General features: G+C 41.9%; 1 protein-coding gene across 1 annotated transcript in view; it reads right to left on the bottom strand.

Moving 5' to 3' along the window:
• The window catches only part of Galntl5 (polypeptide N-acetylgalactosaminyltransferase like 5), a 36,736-nt gene that overhangs the window by 3,142 nt on the left and 13,848 nt on the right, over positions 1 to 19,746 (bottom strand). Inside the window, exons 6-7 of the mRNA XM_036180777.1 lie at positions 12,235 to 12,352; positions 4,797 to 4,946 (exon numbers count right to left, since the gene is read on the bottom strand). Of these exons, the coding sequence (XP_036036670.1) occupies positions 4,797 to 4,946; positions 12,235 to 12,352 (268 nt within the window). The remainder of the gene's footprint in view (positions 1 to 4,796; positions 4,947 to 12,234; positions 12,353 to 19,746) is intronic.

Raw genomic sequence — 19,746 nt, 5'->3', positions numbered from 1 at the left:
ATTTGAAGCTATCGTTTTAATGTGTTAGATTAGAAGAAATACACAGCTTAATTGTATCTAATGTATGGAGACCTTCTTATATACCTGCAATGACAATGTAGATCACTACATAGACAGTGAGGGAAATTTAGATGTTGCCCATCAGTATTTAATAATGGGTTAGCTCAGTCAGGCAGTGGCGGCACACGCCTTTAATCCCAGCACCAGGGAGGTAGAGGCAGGCAGATCTCTGTGAGTTCGAGGCCAGCCTGGTCTACAGAGTGAGTTCCAAGACAGGCTCCAAAGCTACACAGAGAAACCCTATCTCAAAAAATCCAAAAAAAAGGGGTGGTGGTGTTAACTTACTCCCAGAAACTTCATGTCTTGATATTTATTCCAGGCATCTAGTTGTACAAATATACACAAAGATATGTGTGAAGATGTTCATTTCAGCGTTAAATACTAAAGAAATAAAGAAATAAAGAAATAAAAACCGACCCTCAAGATAATCAGAATGTTTACCACCAATGACTGTTTATCAATGGAATCAGTTCTGGTAGGCCCATTCCCCCATAATAAATAAATAGATAGTTAGATAAATAGATAGATAGATAGATAGATAGATAGATAAATAAGGAAATAGAAACCAACCCTCAAGATAATCAGAATGTTTACCACCAATGACTGTTTATCAGTGGAATCAGTTCTGGTAGGCCCATTCCCCCATAATAAATAAATAAATAAACAAACTAAATAAATGAGTAAATAAATAAATAAGGAAATAGAAACCAACCCTCAAGATAATCAGAAGGTTTATCACCAATGACTTTTATCAGTGGAATCAGTTCTGGTAGGCCCATTCTCCCATTCAAAGGGACTCTTCAGAAGAAAGATATTTGGGATTGCAGAGATTGCTTAGCAGTTAAGAACACTTGCTCCTCCTATAGAGGATGCAGACTCAATTCCCATCCCTCACATGGGGGTTCACACCATCTGTAACTCTAGTTCCAGGTGATCTGTGGCCTTCTTCTGTCCACCAGGAACGTAAATGGTACACACACACATGCAGGCACAACACCCATACTCATAAAGTGAAGATAAATCTTTTTAAAGAAGAAAGGTATTGCCAAGTGGTGGCACACGCCTTTAACCCCAGCATTCAGGAGGCAGAGGCAGGCGGATCTCTGTGAGTTCAAGGCCATCCTGCTCCAAAGCCACACAAAGAAACTCTGTCTCAGAAAAAATAAATAAATAAATAAACAAACAAACAAAGAAGAAAGATACTTGACATGTTTTGATTTTGAGTGCTAATTTATAAATAGCTTTTTTAAAATATAGCAATAAATGCAAAGATTTAAGGATAAAACATTGTGTGGTATAGTCCTGTGTATGAACTTGGGTCTTGTGGCGCAAGTCTATGTTCCCAGTACTAGGGAGATTGAGATAGCAGGATCACAAGTTCAAGGCCAAACTGTACTACATAGAGAAATCCTGTCTAAAAAATAATACAGAAAAGAAAGATCTTTTAGTGTGCATATGTGTTAACCAGCAACCACAACAAGTAATTCAGTGATCACTTTGAGATGGAACTATAGACTATTTGTTTTATTAACTTATTTTATTTTTTAATGATTTATTTATTTTATGTGTGCGGACTGAATGTATATGTGTGTACTATGTGCTTATAGGAGGCTAGAGGTGCCCTCAGAGGCTAGAAGAGGATACTGATTCCCCTGGAGCTGGAGTAGAGTGTAAGCCACCTCGTGGGTACTTAGAACTGAACCAAGTCCTTTGGAAGAGCAACAAGTACTCAGCTACTGAGCCATCTCTCCAACCCCTTAATTTTTATTTTTGTATGTGTACGTGTCTCTGTGATCATATACAGTGTATTCAGGTGCCTGTGAAGGCCAGAAAAGAGTTTTGAATCCCCCTGGAGCTGGAGTTATAAGCAGTTTTACTCCACCCCATATGGGTAATGGGAATAGAACTTTGGTTTTCTATAAGAACACAGCCATCTCTTAATTGTCTGCTGGCCCCTATAATGTTAACTTTGTACTCCTGAAGATCATATGAATTTTTAAAGTAAGCATGTTTTACCTTTAACTTTTTAAAATCTGCACATGTTGGCACTTGCTTGTAATCTCAGCACTTAGGAGACTGAGTCTGAAGAATTGTTGTGAGTTCAGACCAGCCTATGTTCCATTGTGGATGCTAGGCAAGCCAGGATACATAGCAATACCTGGACTCAAAGAAACAAATAATATTCACTAACATCAATATAATAAAAATGCTAAAGGACATAAAATGTGAATGTTTAACTTGCTGAATTATCAACAGATCAACTCTAGTAACCCTGTCTAATCAGTGAACGTGACTGGCACTCCAGAGCTCTCTTAATTATGTCCTTTTATTAATTTCTTGCACTGATTTCATTTTTAAATTTACTTTATGTATATGGATGTTTTTCCTACGTTTATGTCTGTGCACCACATCTGTGCCTGATGCCTGCAGAGACAAGCCACCATGTGGGTGCTTGAACCCAAGTCCTCTGCAAGAGCAACAAGTCCTCTTAACCACTGTAGTGGTTATTCTTGGTTGTCAGATTGACTACATCTGGAATTAACTAAAACCCAAGTAGCTGGGTTCACCTGTGAGGGATTTTTTTCTTAACTAATTTGTTTAAAGTAGGAAGACCCACTTTTAATCCAGATCTTTTGAGGTAAGAAGATGCAACTTTAATTCAGATCTTCTGATGTGGGAAAATCCACCTTTAATCTGGGCTGCGCCTGAAGAAGGAAATTTGAAACTTGCTCTTGCTGGCAAGTCCATTCCTTCACTAATAGGCATTAGAGCCTTTTTTTTTTTTTTCAGAATTCCAGCATATGTTGAAGACCGGAGAGACATCCAGCCTTATAGAATGAACAACTACTGGATTCTTGGATTTCCCATTGATAGACAGCCATTGTTGGACTAGCTGGACCACAGCCTGTAAGCCACTCTAATAAATTCCATATATATATGATTATATATATACATACATACACACCATCAGTTCAGTTCCTCTAGAGAACCCTGATGAATACAACCACTGAGCCATCTCTCTAGCCTCTACATCTTTTTTTGAGAAAAATCTTTTTTTTAGATTATTTATAATGTATACAGCATGTATGAATGCAGGCCAGAAGAGGGCACCAGATCTCATTACAGATGATTGTGAGCCACCAAGTGGTTGCTGGGAATCGAACTCAGGAGCTCTGGAAGAGCAGTCAGTGCTCTTAACCTCTGAGCCATCTCTCCAGCCCCTTTTCCTTGGTTTTAAAATTTTATTTTCTTTTATTTTTCTAAGACAGGGTTCTCATTATGTAGCTCTGACTGGCCTTGAACTCACAGAGATCTGCCTCTTCCTTGAGTGCTAGCTTATTTTAATTATGTGCATGTGTCTCTCGGAGGCATGTATTCCTGAGTTCGAGTGCCTGCAGAGAGCAGGAGTGAGGTCCTGTCCCCAGAGCTGGACCTAACAGTGGCTGTGAGCTACATGGATATGGGTCCTGAGGACTGGACCTAACAGTGGCTGTGAGCTACATGGATATGGGTCCTGAGGACTGGACCTAACAGTGGCTGTGACCTACATGGATATGGTACTGAGAACTGAGCTCAGGTCTGCTAGAGCCGTGTATGATCTTAACCTGTCAGCCATCTCTTCAGCCCCATCATTCTGCTCTGCTTTTGAGACAGGATCAGACTAAGTTGCCTTGGCTGGCTTGAACTTGCAATCCTTCTGCCTCAGCAGGAATTCCCTGGCAGTTCCTTGATTATTTTTTTAAAAATCTCATTTTTACAATAATTTAAAAGCTTGAATTAAAAAAAAATAACTGCTGTTTTTTTTTTTTTCACCTTGACACAAAGGGAATCACCTGGGAAGAGAGACACCAAACAGGAATTGCCTCCATCAGATTGACATGTCGGGCATTTTCCTGAGTACTGTTATAGGAAGGTCCAGCCTACTGAGGATGGTGCCATCCCTGGTCAGGTGGTCCTGAGTTGTATAAGAAATCGTGTTGAAGAAGCCATGGAGAGAAAGTTGTTCTTTGTGGGCTCTACTTGAGCTCATGCCTTGACATCTCTGGATAATGGTCTGTGATGTGGAAGTATAAGGGAATAATTCTCCCAGATCACTTTTGGCCAGTGTTTTATCACAGCAGAGAGAAGCAAACTGGGAAAGAGCCAAGGTGAAGGGCACTGTCAGAGACACACTGTGCATTTGTCTGAAGGAGGCCTGTCCTTATTTCTTGATGCATGATATCTGGACAGAGATGTGCTCTTGGAGAAAAGGGTGTAACCCTTGGGGACATACATAAAGCAAGGAGCAAAGCTTTCACATAGAAACCTTTGCTTGTTAATAGAAAAGGAGTTCACATGTGTGCACAAGACCTGCTGCGCCAGCCACATCTCCTAGGAAACTGATAGTAGCTTGGTAGGAAACCTTGAAGACATCAGCTCCTCATGCTGCCGCAGCAGGGAAGGGAAGAGTAACTCCCCAGTGGATAAATAGATCTAGCCGTGGGGAAAGACTGCAGGTTGATTTACTTCTGAGAAACTTGACTTTTCCTAAAATTCAAACCTAAAACAATAAATTGCAAGCACAGCTGCTTAGGGTTAACCAGTTGAGAGCCAGACTGGTGGTGAATTGGGGAGAAATTGAAGGGGCTCCATTAACTTACAAAAGAATAGGAAAGAGTACAGTTTGGATCTGGAAAGGTGGCAGAGTCTTGAGAACATCCCAGAACCTGCTCTCCCCAGTCAGAGGCACCACTCACCTTGTATTCATCCAGCCAGGTGTGAACCACTCGCAGTAAGTTCCACGACAAGGCTTTCTTGAACGCAGGGTCATTGAATTTCTGTATCTTAGTGACTTGTCCAACCCGAGAGCAAGGAATTATAAAGAGTTGGCCTCCACACATCCAAATCTAGACAACACCATAACTAATTATTTTACTAGTAACTGGCAGCTGCTTATGAACACATAAACATATACACAAATATATACACAAATAGCTACTGTGTGTTCCTTTGGCTACTTATTGAGATATGTAGCCCAGGTTGGTCTCAAACCCACTCGTTGGGAATGACACTGAGTTTCTGGTCCTCCTGCCTCTACCTCCCTAGTGCTGGGATTACAGTGGTGCACCACCACACTTGGTTTATACCATGTTGGGGTTCAGTCCAGGGCTTTGTTCATACTAGGCAGACATTCTTCCAGCTGAGCTACACTGTTAGTCTCAGTCTCTAATATGTATTCAATTTACTTTATGTAATAAATCCCATAAACTCCTCAGAGTCCTATATATAGTATACGTGCTATGACCACCCCCTCCATTTACAGATAAGAAAATTAACATACAGTTTTATTAAGAAGTTTGTCCAGTGATGTGGAACAATTGAGTGGCTGAGCTCAGGTTCAAATTTAGGAAGTCTAGCCTGAGAACTTGAGTTCTGAGTGGCAAATAATTCTTTCTTTCCCACTGCTTATTGCCAGGTGTAAGCAATACCAAAAGAAAGACAGGTTCTGGCTGGGTTCAGTTACTTGTAGTTTATACATAAAACACTACACAACATATATTGTAATAACTTCACTGCATGAAAGCAAGATATGGTCATTGAGAATTATCAAATATAGGAAAATGTACACCCTAACACTTGGGGTCAGTCAATAAAATTCACATATGTGTGTGGACATGCAAAAATACACATTTTTTTAAACTTACTGTCTTCATGTAAGTTATGAAAAACTGTTTTAAGGGCCTTGGGCTAGAAACATGGCTCAGTGGGTTAAAAGCACTTCCCTACAAGATCAAGGACCTGAGTTGGACTCCTGGTATCCATGCAAAAAGCTGGACATGACTGCATATACCTGTAACCCCAGTGCTAGAAGAGTTGGGAGACAAAGACAGAAGGCTCACTGGGGCTTAGTGGATGCCAGCCTAGAGGAAAAATAGTGGACTTCAGGTTCAGAGAGAGCTCTGTCTCAAAGGAATAAAGGTGAAGCATGACAGAGGAGGGTACCTGGCATCCTCCTCACCTCTGAATGCCTAGACATGTGCCTGCACACATTATGTATATATACACACACATCAAAAACCAAAAATCTTGTTTGGAAATTTTAGGAGTTTCCATTTCATCACTGTAAAAGATACCACAGAGGCAAGATGGCTTAGTGAGTAGGGGTGCCTGCCACCAAGCCTGACCACCTAAGTTTGATCTTAAGACCCCATAGAGCGGGGAGGGAACTGACTCTTGTGGGTTGTTCTCTGACCTCCATACATATTGTGAGGCAATGCATGCCTCCCCTTCATGTACACACTCACACAAATTAATCTTCAAATTCGCATCTATTTATTTGGGGGCTGGTGCACATGCCATAGTGTGCATGTGGTGGTGAGAGGAAGTGCAGGACTTGATTTTCTCTGCTATGTGGATCTCAGGTTTAGAGGCAAATGCCTTAACCCACTGAGCTATCTCACCAGCCCCCGTATGGTATATTTGCTATAGCCATTCTGTTCCTGGACTCCAGTAACACCTGGAAACTTGATAAAAATGAGAACCCATGGGCCCCTGACATCTACTGATGCAGAAACTGTGGTTTGGGCCCAACCTTCTGCATTTTCACAGGCTTTTCACGTGATTCAACTGCACACTCAGACTTGATGATCCCCAGTGCTAACTCATCAAGACCATAAATTTTGATTTTGCAGATATTTTTCTGAGGAAATTCACTTAATCATTATAAAATAGTAATAGGAAGTTAAGATCTTCACTGAAACATGCTGTGTGGGGCTGGGAATATGGATCAATTGGCGTAGTGTTTGTCTGGCATACCCAAAGTCCTTGGTTCAACCCCCAGCACTACATACACTGGCCTTGGGTGTCCACAACTGTAATTCCAGCACTCAGGAGGTAGAAATAGACATTCTATCAATTTCTGCCCACACCCCATCTATTTTCCCTAAGTCGGGGTTTTGTGTAGGCCAGGCTGGCCTTGAATTTCATATTTAGTCAAAGATGTCCTTGAACTTCTGATCCTCCTTCCAGAGATACAGGGATTACAAGGCATGTGCCACCATGACTGGTTTTATGTGGGGTTAGAGTTGAACCCAGGACTGTGTGCATGCCAGGCAAACACTCTACCAACTGAGCCACATCACTAGGCTGGTCACAGATTCCCTTTATCCCTAATGAACATATCCCACTACTGACAGGATTATAAAGTAGGAGATAAGAGGAATAGTTGTGGCCATTCCTCCAGTGAGCACAGGAGAGGATACATCCAGATGGATGTATCCTCCTTTAAGAACAAATCTAGAGTGAACAGGAAGCAGGACTAGGGATGAACCCAGGTGGGAGAGTGCTTGCCCATAATGCTGATGCTTGAAAAGTGACCCCTCTTGTGACTTTTGAGAACACCATGACCTCTTCAGTATCAGTGAGCCTGGGCCAGCCTGCTTGACAAATGGCCAAATGGTGCTCATTGCCCCAGGTGGTACTGAGCCAGTCATGTGGCAAAAGATATTCTGGATGGGCTCCAAGTGAACACAGATGCAGCAACATCTGTAGAAATCAGACATTCCAGCCAAAAATTCTCTACGGTAGTATTATTCCTCACCAAAAATTGAGAGGAATAATAATTGCTTGTGGTTTTAAGTGACTGTGTTTTAATGCATTTTTTTTCACATAACTTAAAATTTACTGACAATAATTAACTGATATACAGTGCAGCTCTGCTCTCCTAACATGGGTTTCATTTACATCAATTTTACATTGACTTTTTTGTTCATTCCACAGACCCAGAGTGACAGATTCAAATTCTGGTCAGTAAACATTTGCTCACTCCCCTTCCTTCATCTTGGGTCTGAGGAAACACTGATTCTGGACTTGTGTTTCACAGGCTTTGGCTGAGAGAATGTCAGCCCACATCATGACTACAGAAGGTGGGATTGTCAGCCCACATCATGACTACAGAAGGTGGGATTGTCAGCCCACATCATGACTACAGAAGGTGGGATTGTCGTCAGCCCACATCATGACTACAAAAGGTGGGATTGTCAGCCCACATCATGACTACAGAAGGTGGGATTGTCATCAGCCCACATCATGACTACAGAAGGTGGGGTTGTCAGCCCACATCATGACTACAGAAGGTGGGATGTGCTGTGTGGTTTGGCTCGACCATTGTCTTCCTGCCATTTAGTATGAGAAGAACATGTTCCATATGACAGCTACTCATGCAAATAATGCCAGACCTCAACTAAAACCGGAAACTAAAGCCCAACCCAGTCAACCTCTACTGAGTCATCCCAGCCACTATGGACACAAGCAAGAGAAAGGTAAGCATTACTATTTTACACCATTCATCTTTGAGGTACTTTGTTACACAGCATAACTGTGGTAATAACTGACAGATACTGAGGTAATAGCTGACTCGTTCCTAATATCCTTAGCAATTAAAATTCTGAGCAGATGACCCAAGAAGAGTAACCCATTGACTCAGTGGATAGATGGTCCATGGAGGAGAGTGTTAGAAATCTGCTGAGGCTTCCATTATGTCACTGTATGAGAACTCTAGTAGATACATGGTTTGTTTCCATGTAGAGCATCCAATGGGCTTAGTGATCTTGAGCAGGATTGAAACTGGCATCTATATATAAAGAGGTGTAGTCTTAAGCTAGGACATGGTGACACATACCTTTATTTCAGTACTCAGGAAACAGAGGTAGATATATCTCACGAGTTCAAAGCCAGCCTGGTCTACAGAATTCCAGGACAGCCAGGGCTACACAGAGAAACACTTTCTTGACACCCCCCCGCCCCCCGCCGCCAAAAAAAGAGGTTCAGTCTTGGGGTAAGGCTAAGAAATGGGATTCCCTACGTAGTCATCCTTAAAAGCAGAATTCGAGGTCTCAGTTTTTGGAGTAGCACACATTGGCAATATGGCGAGATGCCGGGATGGAGAACAGGTACTGGAAAATGGGCAAGCTAAGACTTTAGGTGGTCAAGGCCTGTTGGATGCCAACCAGGATTGTTAAGCCACAAGAATCTGAAGCTGGTTATGGGGACCATTCAAAGGCTGGGTTGAAGCATAGCTGCATGGATGTCCGGTGTACTATTCCTCTTATGATCCATGGCAGCCCCTGAACTCAGCAAGCAAAGCAAACTCAGGGCACTGGCGGCTTCTCCCCCATGTGTCTGCTAGAACTGACCGAGAGACAGAGATGTGCTTACAGGGCCCCAAGACTGGAAAGGGAGGCTTTCTAAGAGGTGGAGAAAATGGGTTTGGAGCATAGTACTCACTGTCTTTGTGAACTTGGAAAGTAAGTTTTCTGTGTCTTTGTTTTATCATTAAAAGTAAGAGATAAGGGCAGTACCCACCCTACAGGCCTATGGGGATTAAGTGAGTTAATGTCTGTAAAATTTTTCAGCAGTGTGACTTAGGCATAGGAATCTGTTCAACAAATCACATATTAATCCTTTACATCTCAAGTGCTTCTACTTCAGGAGGGTTGTGGATGACACCTCAAAAAAAAAAAAAAAAAAAAAGATGGCTCAGTTCCCCTTCTATTTAACCACAGAGTAACCTGTGTTTCTCCACCGTGTTTAATCAAAAGTAAAATTAAATAACTGGTTCCCTGATGAGATGGAAGGCCATGGCATCAGAAGCTACTTTTACACTGTGTACTGCTGCATTGTACTACTGTCCTGTGACCTTATGATGGTTAATTTGGTGTGAACTTGGCAGGACCTATAACCAGTCAGGAGACAAACAACATGCCTGTGGGGGAAGTTTCTAGATTGGCTTCATTGAGGTAGGAAGACCCTTGCTAACAGTGGGCAGCACCATTCCATGGACAGGGGGCCTGGACAGCATAGAAAAAAAGAAAGTGTGCTGAGCAGCAGCTTTCCTTAGGTATTTTGTCGCAGCATGGGAAAAGTAACAAACACGGTCCTCAGGTCCTCAGGAAACATGGCCGCATGAGTGAAAAAGGAGGAGCACTGTCTTCTGAGTGCTTGGCCTGCAGCGTAGCTTGACTAGGAAGTTGAACTCCTTTCATGTTGGCAGAATTGAATTGAACTTAAATAGAACCCTCAAGAGATAGTCTGTAGGGCTGGAGAGATGGCTCAGAGGTTAAGAGCACTGACTGCTCTTCCAGAGGTCCTGAGTTCAATTCCCAGCAATCACATGGTGACTCACAACCATCTACAATGAGATCTGGGGCCCTCTTCTGGCCTGCAGACAGAACACTCACTGTATACATAATAAATAAATAAATAAAGCTTAAAAAAATAGTCTCCAGCTGACTGCAGACTTCAGTTGTAACCTCAGACAGATATGTCAGCCATGGGAACCATTTGTAGGCATAATCTTTTAAGAGTTTTTTGTTTGTTTTTTGTTTAAGTTTTCAAGGCAGGGTTTCTCTGTGTAGCCCTTGCTGTCCTGGAACTTGCTCTAGAACAGACTAACCTTGAACTCAAAGAGATCTGCATGCTGCCTCCCTAGTGCTTAGGTTAAAGACATGGTGGCACATGCCCAGTTTAAAATTGTTATTTTGTTTTCAATGGCTAGTGTTAAGAGAATACTTAAACTAGTTACTAATTCACTGCTTGTTTATACAAAGAGAGACCCAAGCATACTTCAGAGATTCAAAGCAGCCATTGGGAAAAGAATCATTGGAAATATTGGGTTAGGAATAATTGATTCATTTGAACAGGAAGTTAGCTGTCATTTACTGTCTGTGAGGACTGTAGGACCAGAAATGGGACACATTAGCCTTTCATTATATTTTAAATTTTATTGAGAGAGAGAGAGAGAGAGAGAGAGAGAGAGAGAATGAATATGCACTCACGTATGGTGGATGGCCTAGCTCACATGTAGAGGTCAGAGGACAACTTTTGGAAGTTGATTCTTTGAGCTCAGGTCCTCAGACTTGGCAGCTAACAGCAGGCACTTTTGCCCACAGAATCATTTCAATGGCCCCTACACTTGCTTTCAAATATACATACCTTCCCAAAAGTGGTTCTACTCTGAGATACAGAATGTGCTTATAGTTAAGTCCTAAGAGAGGAAAATTTATTGGGCAGAACCGGGCAGTGGTGGTGCACGCCTTTAATCCCAGCACTCGAGAGGCAGAGGCAGGTGGATCTCTGAGTTTGAGGCCATCCTGCCTCAAAAATAAATAAATAAATAAATAAATAAATAAATAAATAAATAAATAAATAAATAAATAAATAAATAAATGGGTAGTATTCCTAGAGAGCAATGTAACAAAACAAGGGATTGCCAACCAAATGTAATAAAAAGAGCCAGAAGCCTGGGTATTATCAAATACAACCTAGATCAGAAGGGAATGCATGGATGGGTGGGGTAATGAAAGTAACAAATGTGTAAGATGATTCCAAGTAGAGCTTGCAAGAGAAACATTGCTGAGATACCTGTGCATACACAGTAAGTCTATGAAGTCTGTGCTGAAAAGGATGAAAATGAATAAAGAATAAAACAGGGCTGGCAAAAGGACTCCCAATAAAGTGCTTGCCACATAACTATGAGGATCAGATTCGATCCCCAGAACCACTTTAACAAAGAAGCAGTTGGGTGTGGTGATGCACTCTTGTAATCTCAAGACTGAGGAGGGAGAGATGAGAGGATCCTAGGACTTACTGGCCCACCAGCCTAACCAGCAAGTTCTAGGCTAGTGAGAGACTTTCTCAAAAACTAAGGCGGACAGCACCTGAAGAATGATACCTGAGATTGACCTCTGGCCTCTTCATGCGTACAGTGACTAAAAGGAAGAAAGAAAGAAGAAAGGGAAGAAGGGAGAACAAAATTCCAAACGAAAAAGGGAGGGATAGAGCTATGAAGACAACTAGAGAGTCCACATAGACTTAACTGTCTCGTTAGTTCACCGCACCATGCTTTGAAAACAGCAAAGCATATGGTCAGGGGCTTTAATGGCCTATCAAGGGTTTCCAGGGAGCCCCCTCTGTTCATGCCCTTGCATGTGTCACCAGAACAGTCCTGCATGCTCATGGAGGAAATAATGTGACCAGATGAAAAGTCAGATTGCACTGGAGAGCAGAGAAGAGCTCTAGCCCAGTAGGCACCAAACTGGGTTCCATTCACCACAACAAAATCAAACATCAGATCTCCCTCCATATACACGTAACTACATGGGGGAACTGGTCAAAACAAATGGAAGTCCAACTTACTCTTAGTGAAAGTTCCACATTTTCTCCTCCCCAAAGATCCATGTCCTTGTCATATTGTCCAAGTTCATTAAAATAATGTCTGTCTATCGCAAAAATTTGTCCTTCCATTGCAGGTGACCTAGAAAGGAGTAAAAAATATTAAATAAATTCCAGAGAGACAGTGGTCTCCAATTTCTCTAAAAACATATGAAATGCTACTGTTGGCTCAGTGATTAAGAGTGCTCACTGCTCTTGCCGAGGACCTGTTTGGTTCTCAGCACCCAGGCCAGGCAGCTCACCACCACCTATGCTCCTGGGGATCTGGTGCTCTCTTCTGGCCTCTGTGCTTCTTGTAGCCACCGTTCACTCTGCACTTCTAGGAGATCCACTCTTTTTGAATCCCATTGTGTGAGATGGTATGGCCTCTGTCTGTGACTGGTTCATTTCAGTTAGCATAATGGCCTCTAGATTCATCCATGGCATTTCATCTTTTATTGGCTGAACATTATTGCCCCGTGTGCATGCACTACACTTCCATTCTCCATTCGGCTGTAATAGATTGATTCATGGATGTTGTGAGTGCCAGAGCACAGACGAGAGTACACAGGCCTCTTCAACATACTGACTTCATTTCCTTTAGGCACACCGTCAGTGGTGGGATTGCTGGGCCACAGGGAGTTACTCTACTTGAAATTTTTGAAGAACCATGATACTATTTTCTAGGATCCATTTTCACTCCTGGCCATGGAAGACAGACGTGGCTGTCTTAGTGAAGTGAGAAGGCACCTAACAGGACTTGGATTTGCAGCCTTATGAGGAGGGTACTCAGACATTTTCGTTTTTCTCTGGCCATTTGTATTTTCTCTTGAAAAATGTGTATTCATGTCTTAGGACTCTTTTTTTAATTGAACTTTTTTTCTTGTTGTTTGTTGAGTGTCTTACATATTCTGGCTATTACCCCTTGTCAGATATACATTTGCGAACATTTTCTCGAATTCTGCGAGTCCTCTCTCCGCTTTGTTGACTGTTTCTTTTGCTCTGCAGGAGCTTTTAGTTGGATACAACTTCATCCTCCACTTTTACTTTTATGGCCTGTACTTTTCAGTCTTAGTCACCAAATCTTTGAGTAGTTGAATGTCAAAAAGCATGTCCTCAACTAGTGGCATTCTAATTTGGGGTCTCACATTTCTATCGAATTTGTTTTGACTTTTCTGTGTGGTCAGAGGTAGGGTTGCTCATATTAGTTACTTGTTGTGATAAAATACTGTGACAAAGCAATACAAGGATGACTCTGCATCTTTGCAGGGCCCCAGACCTAGAACTCTGACCAGAGCCGACAAGAGAGTGCAGAAGGGACAGACACACAGATGCACTGACACAGAAAACTTGGGATCAGGTCGTCTTCGGTAGCTCTGATGGAGTAGCAACAGCACTCTGGAAGCTCGGTGTGTTTACTGTATACAGTTGGACAGCGAGGCAGGGCTATCATACACAGCTGGAAAGGAGGCAGGTTTAGCTAATCTCACTCAGCTGGAACCATTTCTGTGGGGGAACAGTCTTCAGGCCTTAAACATGGAGCAGGGGCTATGGTGGACATTTTTTGTACCCGTTGTCAATAGTCACACTTGGACCTGAGGAGGACTTTGCCACCCTCTAAACTTCACAGTGTGGAAAGCTGTGCCACTCCATGGCTGAGGCTTTGGAGTCTTTAACAAGGGTGTGCCTGGCGTGGACTTCATGGTAACCTTTGCTGCTTCACAGAGTTCCAGCATTTCAACATGGCAGACCCCTTCTCCTGCATTTTACTTTCTTTCTTCTTCTTTTTTTTTTCTCTTTGAGACAGGGTTTCTCTGTATAACAGCCCTAGCTGCTAAAAGGGTATGTGGCACTGGTGGCTGGTCTGGTTACAGCGTGGAAAGGTCACAGTCACGACAGAACCCAGTGGTACCTTTTAGAGCTTTAGAGCTTTATTAGGAGAAAGAGAGAGAGAGAGAGAGAGAGAGAGAGAGAGAGAGAGAGAGAGAGAGAGAGTATCAGAGTGCACATCCAGCTTACAGGCTGGGATGCAGTCACCCACTGATGATGTAATAAGGCGCCAGACAAGACCCCCAAACTGTGCATATACAGAATCCTTACAGCTGCCCTTGGAATTAGCTCTGTAGACCAGGCTGGTCTCAAATTCACAAAGAATTTGCTTTGCCTCTGCCTCCCAAGTACTGGGCTTAAAGGCATGCACCACCATCACCCAGCTTTACTTTCATTTTTATTGATTTGTCCTTTTGGGAAATTTTGTGTGGGCTTTGGTAAAGGATAAAACTGTGTACAATGGTAACCTCTCTAAACAAAATAATTCTTTGGTAAACCCTGCCACTTTAGAACCTGGAATTCTATTATGCTCTCCTAATTACATCAAGAACAGGAAAGTTAGAGATTTACTAGATACACCTGATTCCAAGGATGAAATGCCTACAGTTCAGATCCAGAGCCTGAGGCCATTAAGGGCAAGAGTTCAGTTAATAAATACAGAGAAATCAGAATGGTACTGTGTAATGGGAAAAGAGTAAGGCATCAGGACCTTCCCTTTTGGGATCCTAATGAGGGGAACAGGCCCATATAGTAAGACTATGAAATTGTAGTATAGTGTCTGCTCCCCCAAGAAATCCTTTTCCCAAGGTCAAACATTTGGAAAGGTCTCCATTCCCTTGCGGGCTTGAGGAAAGCTCCTGCTTGATAAAGCAGCCATTCTTTTTATCTCCAGCAAGAGGAACTTGTGGCGGGTCATTAACTATGACTGCTGCCTATTGTCAAGGTCAATGCTGGATTCCTCAACCCCTGATGTCAAGCCACACCCCAACTCACATGCCCCTTGTCTCCCATTTAATCCTATGTGCAACTATACAGTATAAAAGGTATAGTCTTTTTTTTTTTCAATTAAACACTGCTGACAGCTTTCCCAATTTACCTTAGACACTGTCTTTGTTTTGTTTTGTTTTGTTTTTTAAGATGGCCTCACTATATGCAGTACGCTGGCCTGGAACTCTTGGAGCTCTGTCTACCTCTTCCCCCTAAGTGCTGACAGTTAGAAGTCATCATAGCAATCCTGGAGAGAAATAATGAGTGGGGTTTTTACCCTGGCAAAGAGAACAATGAGATGACAGTAAACAGGATGTCCCGTGTAGCTCGGAGATGACCTAACAGATTTACTGATGAGTAGGACAAGGATATGAGAAGATGACAGGAATCTAGCTTGACACTAAGGGTTTTCCTCGTGGCAGATGGAGTTGCGGTCCACAGAGATGAGAAGTCTTGGTTTTATGGGAAGCTTAACATTCAGGCCAATGTGAGGTATACATTCATCATCTCAGTGGGAAGGCCAAGCAGGCAGTGGGTGCAATTGGATAGTGGGCCTGGACTCCTGGAGGCTGTGGATGAATTTGGGAGTCCCATTGTTTTCTCTTCTCACTGCTGTGACAGAATGTCTGGCAAAAGCAACTTAGAATGGGTTGTTTCAGCATGCAGGGCCAGGGGAGGTGGGGGGAGCTGGGGGGGGACCATGGTGATGGAGTAGGAGGCTTTGGTCCAGTTGTACCCTCAGGACAGAGAGGGAGACGCTGGTGCTCAGCTAGCTTCTGTTTTTATTCAGTCCAGGACTCCAGCCCATGGGATGGTTCCAATCACACTTACAGAGAGGCTTTCCACTTCAATTACCAATCAATACGCACCTTTATAGGCATACCCAGAGGTATGGTGAATCTAGAACCTGTTAAGTTCATAGTCAATATTTTTAACATTAATTATTTTTTGTGTGTGTATTTAATGTAACAGAGAAGGGAGTTTTAAAGTTGTATAGATACAAAACAGTATTGTGTAGGTAGGTACCTGTGTGTTATGCATATGTGTGTGTGAAAGCCAGTGGACAAGTTGTAGGAGTCAGTTCTTTCATGTGGGTCCATGTAGGTCCCAGGAATCAAACTTGGGTTGTCAGGCTTGTTGGAAAATGCCTTTTCTTGCTGAGTCAGCTTGCTGCCCTCACAAATAAAGTGTTTAAAAAGCAACTGTGAAAGATATGTAAAATGTTAGGAGCATCTGAAAAAGTGAAGAATCTCATGCATGTGAATGACATACAGGATTTGTATGTTGCATTGGAGTCAGAGTCAGAGATGGACACTGATGACAGATAGACTGATGACAGGGCTTCTAATCCTAGCAAGCCTGGCCGTGACTTCAAGTTCCAGGACCTTAGTCAAGTTTGAAATCTATATTAACTATTGCAGGAGTCATAAGTGTAAGTTGGATTAAGAATAAGTCTGCGGGCAGGCTGAAATAGAGTCGGGAACAAGGGCAAGGCCCTGGGCACTTCAAAGTGAAAGCAACTTGCAGAGCAGAGGGATGATGCTTAACAGAGAGGATGGGGAGGAGACACAGCAAAGTGGGAGGGGCCAGGGGATGGGTTATGCAAAGGGAAGAGGGTGGTCAGTGAGTGAGATACACCAGCAGGAAACTGTAAACTGGACATTGGGATGAAGGTCACAAGTTTTAGCCACAAGAGGTGACAAATTGTTACTGATATGAGGTTAAAACACCAAAGATAATACAACTCTTTCTAGTGTCTGTAACACAAGAGAAAGGCCAGGCAGTTGACAGGAAGTAAGGTCAAAAGAAAGTAAAGTTGTAGTGCAGGCACTAAGATCAATAATTAATAAATGGACCTCATGAAACTGAAAAACTTTTGTAAGACACCATCAATCAGACAAAGAGGCGGCCTACAGAATGGAAAAAGATTTTTGTCAACTCTACATCCAATAAAGGCCAAATATCTAAAATATGTAAAGAGCGCAAGAAATTAGTTATAAAAAATTAATCCAATTGAAAACTGGGTACAAATCTAAACAGAGAATTCTTTTTTTCTTTTTCTTTTTTTTTTTTTTCTTTTTTTTTTTTTGGTATTTTGAGACAGGGTTTCTCTGTGTAGCTTTGCGCCTTTCCTGGAACTCGCTTTGTAGACCAGGCTGGCCTCGAACTCACAGAGATCCACCTGGCTCTGCCTGAGTGCTGGGATTAAAGGTGTGCGCCACCACTGCCCAGCCTAAACAGAGAATTCTTAATAGAGGAATCTCAAATAGCTGAGAAACACTTAAAGAAATATTCAACATCCTTAGCCCACAGGGAATTGCAAATCAAAACTTCTCTGAGATTCCATCTTACACCTGTCAGAATGGCTAAGATCAATAACAAAAGTGACAGCTCATGCTGGAGAAGATGTAGAGAAAGGGAAACACTCCTCCATTGCTGGTATGAGTGTAAACTTACACAGCCACTATGGAAATCAGTATGGTGGTTCCTCAAAAAATTGGGAATCAGTCTACCTCAAGACCCATTCCTGGGTATATACCCAAAGGACACTTCATCCTACCTAAAGAATACTTGCTCAACTATGTTCACTGCAGCTTTATTCATAATAACCAGAAACTGGAAACTACCTAGATGTCCCTCAACGGAATGAAGAATGGATAAAGTAAACGTGGTGCATTTACGCAGTGGAGTACTACTCAGCTGTTAAAAAAATGACATCATGAAATTTGCAGGCAAATAAATGCAACTAGAAAAAAATTATCCTGAGTGAGGTAACTCAGCCACAGAAAGAAAAATATGTATGTATTTACTAATAAGTGCATATTAGCTGTTAAGTAAATGATAATCAAGCTATAATCCACAGACCCAGAGAGGTTAGGTAAAAAGGAAGGTTCTAAGAGGGATGTGTAGATCTTCCTGGGAAGAGGAAATAATAGATCTTGTGGGTGGACTAGAGGCAGGTGGTTATAGTAGTGGGAGGGACTGGGGGTCGCATAGTAGAGGGAGAGGGTACAGGAGGAGACAGCTGGAATTTGGAGGCATAGCTGGGGCTATGTGGAAACCTAGTGCAGTGGAAACCTTTTGAAATCTATGAGGGTAACCCTAATGAGTGCTCCTAGTAATGGAAGATATAGAGTCTGAACTGGCCATCTTTTGTAGTCAGGCAAGGAAGGCTTCCAGTGGTGGGACTGGATTGGCTGAGAGGGTCCCATGGAGAACAGGCTGATGCTAGGACAGAGGGTTGCTGTAGCTAGAGATTTCTCCAGTCCCACCAGTGCCAGCAGCCACTCAGACCCAAGTAAACACAGAGACTTATATTACTTATAAACTGTATGGCTGTGACAGGCTTCTTGCTATCTAGTTCTTATATCTTAAATTAACCCATTTTTATTAATCTATAAGTTGTCACGTGACTTGTGGCTTAACAGTACTTTACATCTTACTTCTCATGGCAGTGGCTGACAGTGTCTCCTGACTCAGCCTTCCACTTCCCAGAATTCTCCTCTCTGCTTATCCTGCCTATACTATACTTCCTTCCTGGCTGCTGGCCAATCAGCATTTTATTTATCAATCAATCAGAGTAACACATTCACAGCATACAGGAACACATCCCCAGCACTTCCCCTTTTCTTTGTTTAAAAAGGAAGGTTTTAACTTTAACATAGTAAAATTACATATAACAAAACAATTATCAAGCAAAAATTATAGCTATAATATCTAGTCTATTTGTATTTTGCAAAATTAAAGAAGATATCCTATCTATCCTATATTTGTGAGTCTACAGTTTCATATCTAACTTATCTTTTATCATAACTAAGGAAATTATAACTATCTAGTCTTTAGCTACATCAAAGACCTGAGAAATGGGAGAAGGATGCAAGCAACTTTTAGGAATCTTGAGAAAGTACACAGAGACAGCTGACAGCCTGGACAGTCATCCAAAGTCCCTCTGTAAAGTTGGGGCATCTGTCTTCAGCCCACAGGTCTAGAGTCTCTTAGTCATTTTCTCTCTGTGTCCTGTAGAATGTCTGGCAGTTTCCTCTGCAAAGCAGGAACCTGAAGGACCATTTTGCCAAGCAAAGTTTAGTGGTCACCTTCCTATGGGTCCTGCATGTCCAGTCAATCACGCAGTCCAGGCAAGAACAGTTTCTTGCCCAAATGGCTATTTTTGCCAAGAAGAAGATAAATTCCATATAGAGTGTCTTCAATGCCCATCCTCTGAAGTAAATCAGTGCTGCTAGGAGCAGACATGATTCACTGTCCAGGAAGTCTAAATTTTTAAAACATTTTAAATGCCATATTCTGTAGGTTTTTGAAGTGTTTGAAGATTACCTACCTAATTGAATTATATCTATGTATACCTAGAAAACTTAACATGACTATAAGTTTGACTATCATAGAAGACTAATTATTAATCTGTATTTTTAATTATCAATTACAATCTAAATGAGGTACATAAACATAATATATCAAATGAGTGTAGAAATATATATACAGTATAACAAAATTAAGTGTAAACTTGTATCAATAAACTAAAATCCATAGCAATGTAAAACATTTTTAAACAAGTTGTTGCTCTTTAAAAGTAGGTTCAGTAATCTACCCTTTTATCTTATGATATCTATATTATCCCCTTTTCTTCTTTAGAAAGAGATTGCTTTATTTATTTATTTGTTTGTT

This window comes from Onychomys torridus, chromosome 3 (assembly GCF_903995425.1).
Source record: "Onychomys torridus chromosome 3, mOncTor1.1, whole genome shotgun sequence".
Taxonomy (NCBI): domain Eukaryota; kingdom Metazoa; phylum Chordata; class Mammalia; order Rodentia; family Cricetidae; genus Onychomys; species Onychomys torridus.
The sequence above is the reverse complement of the archived record's forward strand: the minus strand, read 5'-3'. Positions and strand labels throughout refer to the sequence as shown.